Source organism: Brachypodium distachyon, chromosome 4, assembly GCF_000005505.3.
Source record: "Brachypodium distachyon strain Bd21 chromosome 4, Brachypodium_distachyon_v3.0, whole genome shotgun sequence".
Classification (NCBI taxonomy): Eukaryota; Viridiplantae; Streptophyta; class Magnoliopsida; order Poales; family Poaceae; genus Brachypodium; species Brachypodium distachyon.
Window position 1 is genome coordinate 34,934,676 of NC_016134.3, and position 10,489 is coordinate 34,945,164.

General features: G+C 46.8%; 1 protein-coding gene across 1 annotated transcript; it reads left to right on the forward strand.

Moving 5' to 3' along the window:
* Nucleotides 1–4,879: 4,879 nt before the first annotated feature.
* On the forward strand, nt 4,880–8,693 carry LOC100823715 (chromatin remodeling protein EBS). The gene is made up of 5 exons (XM_003578025.4): nt 4,880–5,041; nt 5,134–5,476; nt 5,599–5,667; nt 7,221–7,359; nt 8,136–8,693. Exons 1-5 carry the CDS (start codon nt 4,969–4,971, stop codon nt 8,160–8,162), a joined length of 651 nt encoding a protein of 216 aa, XP_003578073.1. The 5' UTR covers nt 4,880–4,968; the 3' UTR covers nt 8,163–8,693.
* The last annotated feature ends 1,796 nt before the right edge of the window (nt 8,694–10,489 follow it).

Sequence of the window (10,489 nt, forward strand, 5' to 3'; positions counted from 1 at the left end):
GGTGAGCGTTTGTTACTCGCTATGCTACATGTCAACAATCTAGGTCACAACTAAAACCTCATGGTTTATATATGTGCTTAGAGCAACTCCAGCCGCCCCCCTAAAGGCCCCCTAAACGGGCTTTGGGGCGGGGGGGGGGGGGGGGCGTAAAATCTGACCCATCTGGCCTTCCCAATTTGTTTTTTTAACCGGCGCGACCCAGAAAGTTAGTCGACGCTCTCAGACCGAACCCAGCCCACGGGGAGGTGAGCGGGGGCATTGGCGCCTCACATTATTGTGGCAGGCCTGCCATGTCAGCGGCAATTAATCGCCCTCACCGGTATCCCACCGGATTCCCCGAGACGATTAATGTCGGTCGCCGGGTCAAGGCCCGCCGGTTGCCCCGCGGCCGCCCCCGCGCATTCCCGACGCCCATTATCGTCGCGTTCACACCCCCACCGGTTCGCGTTCCGCTGGTATAAAAGCGGTCTCCCCCGGCGGTGCTCGGCATTCCCCTTGCCGGGCCCTCCTCCCTCGCCCTCTCCTCTCCCTTGTCCACTAGATGGCCAGCAACAACTAGGACGAGTGGCGGTGGCTTCGCCTCGACGAGGCCGAGGCGATTCGGCGTTCCGGCTACCTCTCGCCGCCGAACTACCACGTCCCCCACGACTGGCAACTCAGCTGCGGCGGTAGGCCCGTCGCCCCGGTGCCGACTGGGGCGCGTCGACGGGAGCGCATCTGGGCGCACTTCGTCCAATTCATCCGGAGCAGCAGGCTTCGCCGGAGTGGGACCGCGAGACCGGCACGGCGATGTGCCGCACCCGACGGTGCGGAACAACATCAACAGGCGGCGCGCGCCTTCTGGCGGGGGCGCTCCGTCGACGACGTGCTCGCCCCCATCGCCGTCAGCAATCAGCCCCGGCTCGACGGCGGCACCGCCCTCCCTCCTCCTCCACCGGCCGGACGCCGCCGCTACCTGGGCGGTGGCTCCGGCTCCTCGTCGTCCACCTCGGCGGCACGCACACCTTTGATGAGCCGAGTTCTTCGTCGGCCCGAGCATGGCGGGCCACGTCGGTGCTCGTCCGGCCGAAGCCGGAGCCGAAGGACTGGATGCCTCCTCCAGAATACGAGACCGCTGCCATCGAGCACCGCAACGACGACTGAAAGGGCATTTCGATCCCTAATGAGTTTTAGTGTTAATGACAACTTAATATGTGGACTAACCGTATGCTAAGTGTTTTTAGAAATTATATAGAATTAAGCAAAGCGGTTCGTTGCCATCAAAGGAAAGAAGCGTAGAAGGCTTTACGGCTTTTTATTTATATTGAGTCGTAGGAAAATCCGTACTATAAAGAGGAAGTCCATCTGGGAAGGCTTGGGTGAATCAATTTCACATACACACAACCACCAAATTGCACCCACCAGATAGCCTCAATCCCACCGGTGAAGATTAGCTAAAACCTATTCTTGAACCAAAGGATTCTGCCTATTTTTCCGATCCAGGGCGGCAGTGCCGGTCATCCCAGGCCGATAGTACCGCCTCGGTACCGCACCAGTGCTATGAGGTAGCAAAACGCTACTGACATATAGCGGCACTGGTACGGTACCGGGGCTGCACTACCGCTCGCGGTAGTACCGCTTGAGCTAGCGGTAGTACCGCCCTGTGCAGAAATTGCACATAATGGGCAGAAATCGGGGATCCTATAAAAGAGGGTCTTCGTCCCCAACGGTTCGTGACTCCATTCCTGCAAGCGTTCTTCACCTCCAAAGCTTCAAATCTCGAGATCTCTCTCCCTAATGCTTCCCCCCAGCTAATACTTTGAGGAAAGGTTGAGAAGAGCTCGATCTAGGGTTTCACCAAATCAAAAGTTGATTTCCCTCGTTTTCCTTGGTGGATTTTGTTACTCTTGGGATTTTGGGATCCCTAGCCGAAAGGTGTCTCTTCAAGCACTCCAATCTTATGAGGAGGTGTTTGAGGATTTGGGAAGGAGCCTCCAATTTAGTTGTGGATTCGTGCCCTTCTCCTTGTTTGTAAAGGTTCGGCATTCGCCTTCAAGAAAGTCATTAGTGGAACTCACTTCGCCTTTGTGGTGTTGTGAGAGCTTATCCCACCTTTGTGGTGTGGTGAGTTGGAGAATAGAGTGAGCCTTCGTGGCGTCTCTCCCTTTGTGGCAGAGCACTCCTCCAAACGGAGACGTACACCGATCCCAATAGGTGGAACTCCGGTAAAATCTTCGTCTTCCCGTGTGGTATCATACTTGCCCCTTTACTTACTTGCTTTACTTCATTGCCTATACTTTGCTTCGGCTAGTGCTTCGGCTATTGCACTTCATAGTAAGGTTGCATTCACTTTAGAGAATCTAGAAAGCCCTAGGATTAAGTGTTTGTATCTTTCAAGAAAAAGAAAAGTTAAAATTTGTTAGTCTCCAATTCAACCCCCCCCCTCTAGTCGACCATACCGATCTTTCAACGACAACCCGAAGGAGTACCCGGGTCAGCGCGCCGCCGAGCACGCCAGCCAGGAGGAGGCGGAGCGGCAGGCGGCGGAGCGGCCCGGGTCCTTTGCTACGCCTCCGAGGCATGGCTGGCGGACGAGGCGGCCAAGGAGGCGGCGAAGAAGACGGCGACGCCGGCACTCGTGCCGGTGAAGCAGGAGCCGGGAGTCACTGTCATCGACTCCGACAATGACTCCGGCTTCAACTTCGACAACTCCGACGACGACGACGGCGACGATGACAGCGTGGGTGACTCATGGATGGACCACCTAGATGACTAGTTTTTTTTTTATTATGTAAATTATCGCAAGTTTAATGAAATGTCACCGAACTTTATGAAATGTCGCCTAATTTGATGAAATTTCACAAATTTAGTTTTTTATTATCGGGGCCCCGACTGGGACACGGCAGGCCCCCAAATTTCCCTTTGCGCCGGCGCCCCCCATATGGCCCAAAAATGTGGCCGGCCGGACGCCATATGGGGGGACGGCTGGAGATGCTCTTACCTATTCTTAGTTCTTGAGAAGATATTTCTATGGACTTTGTTTTAGTATTACCTACAAAAAAGAACCTGAGGGGTAGCATTTTTATAACCGACATATTTTCTAAGATGGCATATTACACAATGTCATAAAAGGGATGGTTCTGCTCATATTATTATTTGTGTACCCATGAAATTAATCGCCTGCATGGTGTGACAAATACTATTGTTTTGAACTAAGATACTATATTTCTTAGCCGCTTTTGGAGGATGTTTATGGGCTAATTTTGGAACAAAATTGCCTTCCATACTACATGTCATCCTAAAACTGGTGAGCAAATCGGAATAGTGAATCGAAGTTTAGCTACTACGCTTAGGGTGTTTTAGAGAAGAATTTGAGAGTGTGGGAAAATTGTTTACTCCACATTGAAATTACTTACAATCGTTTGATGCACTCTACCACACTACAATTTTTTGCCTTCTAGGATTGTTTATGGTTCTCTACCTCATGCACCTATTGTTTTTTTTTGCATCTTCCATCCTCGGAGAAGGTCAAATTTGATGTTGAATAACGCGTTGACCGAACTAATTTAAAAAATGCAGGAGGTGACTAGAGGAAACATAGAATACATCAGTGATAACTATAAGATTGATGGTGATAAGGGTAGAACGCATGTTGTGTCCAAACCAGAGATCTTGTTTGGTTGCATTTGCGTAAATATGGTTCCTGATTTGCAGAAGTATATGCCACGAGTTTGATGGTTCTTTTAAGGTTTAGAGAAAAATGATAATGCACGTAAACTTGAGATTTCTTTAGATTTTGCGGTTAGTTCCACATTTAATAATGCATGTTTAAAGTCTTTTTTGGAAGAAGAAGATGAACTTCCATTAAGGATGATGCCCAATAAGAGGATGATGATGAGGACAACCCTACACCCACTCTCACTGCACATGCTCATGTCCTAGAAATATAAGGAACAATTGCAAGATCTCACGCTCATCAACCCAATCACAAGGTGCTTTTCTTCGATTCGCACTAGCCAAGTTACAACTCTCATGAGGTGCAGTTGCAGCCATCGGTTTGATTGCCATCTGAGGAAGGCCCGAAACGTCAAAGTCTGTATATCGGCCATCAAGCTAGACCAAATACTAATAGCATACAAGAACCAAGTACATAACACATATAAACAGACATACACATACATACCTATGGGCTCCATGGTTTCATGGACCAAGGGTAGCCGCCCCCCTACATAGAGGCTGGACATTTATATAAGATTAGAAGTAAAGACGATATATAAACGTATAGATGTAGAACCGAGACTGGATATAAATGCATGAAAAATGAATGCGCGCAATCATCAAACTAATTCTTAGAACATAATTATCATCGAACTTTTATGTTTAGATTTCTTTTTCATAGTTTGTTCTTGTTTAGATTTGATCGTGAGAGAGAACGGCCCAAACTAGAAACGTACCAGCCGCGTGGTGATAGGCCAATAACAGATGCAAATGAAGTATAGAACTCCGTGCAAGTCAACAAAGACTGTCGCCAGAAGAAAACGCATGCATAGCCTGACATATTCCACAAAAGTCAACAAATACGTGCACCAACCATTTTAGCATGGAATAATTTTCATTAATTGATAATTTCTATATGTCCCATGGAAGAAATTTTCTCCAAGTTCACACGGCGCACAAAAAACACAGTATGGCAATCCAGCCCATATGAATTTAACGAAATACGCTAAAAATTTCCAAGTTCACACCGCGACCGCGTACAGAAATCACAATAAAACCAACCGTCTGAATGATGCAGAAGACGCCAAGCTTGTTCATCAGGACGGCAGCACGCCACTTGGATTCAAATCTTCATTTCACTGCGGCGCCGCGAAAACCCCAAACTGCCCCTCGCCTCCCCTGTCTTCTACTCCCTGGGAACGGAACCGAGGCCACCCCACCCTCCCCCCTTCCCCTTCCCTAGGGTTTCCTCCCGATCCACCGCCCACCTCCATGGCCAAGACCAAGCAGGGCAAGAGGGACGTCGACTCCTACACCATCAAGGGCACCACTAAGGTCGTCCGAGGTACGTACGCTTGTTTCCGGCGAATAGATGCTGCTGCGTCGCCATTTGCGCTAAGATTTGATCTTTGATTACATTGTTTTCTTGACTCGAAGTCGGGGACTGCGTGCTGATGCGCTCGTCGGACAAGGACAATCCCCCCTACGTCGCCCGGGTTGAGAGCCTGGAGTCTGACGGGCGGGGGAGCTTGCGTGTGCGGGTGCGGTGGTACTACCGGCCGGAGGAGTCCAAGGGCGGCCGGCGGCAGTTCCACGGGGCCAAGGAGCTCTTCCTCTCCGACCACTTCGACACGCAGAGCGCGCACACCATCGAGGGGCAGTGCATCGTCCACCCCTTCAAGACATACACCAAGCTAGATAACGTCGGCCCGGAGGACTTCTTCTGCCGATTCGAGTACAAGGCCGCCACTGGCGCCTTCACCCCTGACCGTGTCGCAGTGTATGTGCTATGTCCTTTCTTGTTTTAGTCATTGATCGATCTGTTTTGTGTTTGCTTGTGATGCACTGTGGGGCTGACAGGCTGATTTGTTGTATGGTTGTTTGATTTGGGTTTATGTGAAGGTACTGCAAGTGCGAGATGCCCTACAACCCTGATGATCTCATGGTGCAGTGTGAGGGATGCAAAGACTGGTAAATCCCTAAGAAAATAACATTTTTTCCTCTTCAAGAGTTCATGTGGCTTGATGTTGTCAGTTTGGTTGTTATATGGGAGGATGAAGCATCAGAATGGGCTGCCTTGCATTTACAGTTTCACATGCTGCATTGAGCTCATCCAGGCTCTATATCTTATTTGCCACTGCACATCGTGATTTAGTTTATCTTGTCTTTGTGGTTTTCATTGGGAGGTCAAGTTAAATTTGTTGGCAACATATTTTTCTTTGTTAGGTGTGAATATAGTTGGGTAGGATTGATGAACATTGGTGGTTCCTTACAGCCTGATGCTCTAGATTTCTGTGTTTACCCTATTCTAAGATATATGTAGTTTATAAGTACTCAAATCACTCTATACTTACAGTATATATGTAGTTTATAAGTATAGAGCAATTTCACATGTATGGTTTTTTGGAAGATATAACTCAAAGCACAATTTTAAGTTCATATCATCAAAAGGACTGGTTTTCTCATAGAAAATTCAGCAATCATTTTTATTGTTGTGTCATGTGTGACCCGTGCTTTGTTTCAGCATGGTATTGTGCTTCTGCTTGGTTTGTTTCAGAAGTAGCTGTCCTGACTATATAGAGCTGGCTCTGATGCTATTTCCATTTGGGATACTTGGGAAGTGTATATTGTATTGAACTCAGAACTGAAGAAATTTGGTGTTTATAGAAGTTGCATGCATGTTTTATCCTTTTTTCCCAACTCCAAAGATTTTTTATCTACATAAGACGACATATCCGGTGAAAACCCTCATCAGATGCAAACCTGCAAGCTATCGTCGTGGGCCTTTGGATTAAAACACAAGGCTCGGATCAAAGGTGGAAATCCCACCAACCACTTAAATCGACTTTTGCACATAACTCCCAACGATTGAATTTAAGTGATTGGTCGGACTTCCACCTTTGATCCGAGCCGTGCATTTTTTATCCAATGGCTTACGATGATAGTTTGCACTGAATGAGAGAGTTTTGATTGGAGCCCTACAGAAATATCGATGTCAGATATGGAAATTACTATTGCACACAAGCGCTACATTAATTTTCGAGAGCATATCCTTCTTTTAAATCCTAGTTGGTTAAGCTGTGACTAAAGCATAGCATCCCACCCATTTGAGTTGTTACTTAAGGAGCACCTAACATACAGAGTTTGATTTCAAGGAACACAGTGTTGCATTTATTACTGCATGAAGATGCAAAAAAAAGAGATCTTTGTCATTTGTTTGTCTTCTTCTACTTCTTTCTGAAAGTTCACTTTTCTCCTTTGAGAGTGTTTTCTGTGACTAGTTTCTCATTATGGTTCTCTCTTATTTCACCATCCATCAGGTTCAGTGTCTTGTCACTTGAGTTCCTACTTTCTGTTGCTGACAATAGGATATAGACATATGGCATGCGTCCTTTCTATTATGCATACAAAATATTTAAACATATTGTCATTTAGGTTTGTGATGCTTCATTTCTGCTCTGTAAGCTAATTTGCTCTTCCTTTTCTTGCATATTTATTCAGTATGTAACTTCTAACCTGTGCAGGTTCCACCCATCCTGTATGGGAATGACCATTGAACAGACCAAAAAGTTAGATTATTTCATGTGCTCGGATTGTGCTAAAGAAAATGGAACAAAGAGACCTTCATATTCAGACCCCGCTTCGCCAAGTTCTGATTCTAAGGTCAGTAATTTTTTCTGTTCGCCTCTTTTTTTGAGCGGGATTCTTTATTTCTTGACTGTACTATTAATGTTCCACTTGCAGGTGGCTTTTCTTTTCTAATTTCAATGCTTTTAGGTATCTGATTTGGCAAGAAACACAATTACAAAATTGGTGTTTCCTTCCTTTGTTTCTTGACTATTTCTTGGAAATATTTGGTGTTAAATAAACAAATACTCATCTGTAGTTAAATTTTCTGTTGCAGATTTGTTAGTTTATGCATCCATAAGTGTGCTACATCTGTGTTTTACTCTGGTTGAAATGAGCTCACGGTTCTCTGATTAAGCATCTAGTTCGCCTTACTATGATATGATCTCTTTTGATTTTTGCATATTTCAAAGTTGCATTTTGTTGCTGTGTTCCCTTTTCGGGTTTTCTCTTGAATCCTTATATCACTTATGCTGGCAATCTTGCATACGTGGTTTTCTTTGTTCTTTGGTTGGCAAAAGCAAGTCTGGACTTTAAGTGATCTTCTGAGACTATCTCGGGATAGAATAATTAAATCCCTGGCAAGAGTAACTTCTGGAAAGGAGGGAAAACTTGCAACTTGCTAGATGCCCTAAGCTATTAGCAGCGATTGGATCTTTCTGTTGTAGATTATTAGGATGATTATCACAGGATATTGTCATCCATTAACATCTTGCAAACTACATATGTTTCTCACACCCGCAGTCAAGATAAGCGTATTTTGAGCAGAGTATTTTCTTACATCATCTCTAATTTTGGCCCACCAACTGCAGGTTCAGCCAAAAAGGCGGAAGAGGTAATTGCGGCAAGATGTACCATTCCCGGTGAGGAGATGCACTGTTTATGGCGCCAGCTCCTCATTGCTGGTGCAAACTAAAACGCGACGATGTACAGTGCGAGAGAAGAGCTAGCAGGCTATTTAACTTTAGGACTGGAACCATGTTGCTGCTGTATCCTTGGAGCGTTTCGTGCAGTCTAGTTATCAGTGAGGCTCGGTTAACTCCCCGCCACCGCTGGAGCAGCCATGACCTACTGGAGGTGTTGGGGAAGGAAGTCGGGAACGGTGGCGTGTTTTAGACTCTTGTCAAAGTAGCCCCGGTGTGTTGTACTGCCATGTCAGCTTGTGTTAACCTTGCTTGAAAGCGTTCCCTGTGTCCGTGCGAGTGATGATGATAGCTTGGCTGTTAGCCTGTTACAGTCTCGTAGTTTAGATGTATCAAGAGTTGTACGAACAGGTTATCTGCAATAATGATGAATGATGATGATATCCACTGGTTGATTTCTCCACTGGAGCACCAGTAGGCTGCAGAGTACATAAGATTTTCTACTAACTTTGTTCCAAAATATAAGATGTTTATGTTTTGCCTCAAATCTAATTTTTTCTCAAGTTCATAGAACAATATATTAATATCTAGAATATCACGTTTGTGCGTTCTCCCCATGGGCGCATCTCTCCTGAATCCCTTCCATGGGAGTACATCTTTTTCCCTAGGTAGAGTCAGCACTCCTCCGACGATGAGCCCGCACGTCCTCGGCAAGTTGCCGCCGCTTCCCCGTGATTCGCCGCCGTCGCTGACACCAAGATTCGCAGACGCGGCCGTTTCTACAGGACGCCGCCATGGGATCGATCGGGAGACCCATAAATCCGATTCATGAAGCTGTTGTTCTTGTTTGATTCACCAAGCCTAGACGCTGCCGGCCGGCTGCATCTCCAGGACCCCGCCATGGAATCGATCGGGAGCACAAAAATCTTGATTTATGAAGATGATGTACATGTTTGATTCATCAAGCTGCTGGAGGCCGCTTCTCCATGACGCCGTCATCGCATCGATTATCTGATGCTGATTCATTTGCTAGAATCGATAGGAGCACAAAAATCTGATTCATCAAGCTGATAAGCTGATGTACATGTTTGATGCATGTACGAAACAACAACACGTGAAACAAAAAAAAAAGAGATACATGCAAACAATCGATATATCACGAGTTGTATTAATCGGCCAAGTCCAATGATCAACACTTGCGTGATATACAACGTACCAGATCGATCCATTGGAAAGAAACAAAAAATAAATCAGCAAAACGAAAAAGGATAGTGATTTGTGTCCCAAACATATTTATCAGCTGGAGTAGAGTTAAGGTGGAGTGAAGTTTAGAGGTGAAGTGAAGTTTAGGTGGAGCGAAACCCTCCCAAACAGGCCCTATGTAGGACGTGCATGCAGATGGCCTTAGATCACGTGTTTTTTGTTCAAACATCAGGAAAATGCACATACAAATAGAGCCAAGCCATACATTACAGCCTGGTTCTAAAAAACATACGGAGTATACGTATATTACTTACAGTCTCATTCTAACATATATAGACATCACTAACTCCGTCGTTAACACAGCATATAACACTTGCACGTACGGCCGCGAAGAAGTGAACTGAACTGCACGACACGTACGTCCAAAATAATTTAGCTCGTGACATGCAGAAGCCTGCTGTTGTATACACGTACGCACGTCGTCGTAGTAACATGCAGGCAAGTCTGATGGCCGGCCGGCGCGCGGCAAGTCCGTGAAGATGGTCGTATGTTACGTAGCACGGGGCCATGCATGCATGCAATGTTGTCGTTGGAGGAGACCTTCTCGCGCATGCACCGTGCATGCGGGCAAGCAAGTATGTGCGCACGTGTGTGTGTTATATATGGCGGCAGGCGTTCATGCACGTGCGGTCACGTGATACTGCTAGCCGGGCTGGGAATGTAATCAAGCTATAGCATGCACGGCGCAGCACAGCACACGGCGTCGTGGATGCGATGGGAATTCAGAGTTGAGACGCTTGTGCGCACGGTACCGGTACGGGTGCGTTGCAACGCCTAGCTAGCTCGGTTGCATGGGCGAGGATGCGTGTGGATCGATGGTGGATGCGTCTGTACTTTGTCCAGATGAGTTTGGGTATGTATAAATTCTGGCCGGCCGCGCGGTTCGATATATCTTGCCGTCGCAGCGGTGCGTAGTCAGCAAGCTCAGCACGACCAACGATTAATGCCGGCAGCGTGCTGCACTGCCACTGGACATCAGGCTGGCCGCCTGCTTGCTTGGTTTGGCGGGGAGCATTGCTCGATCGGTGCACATTCATTCA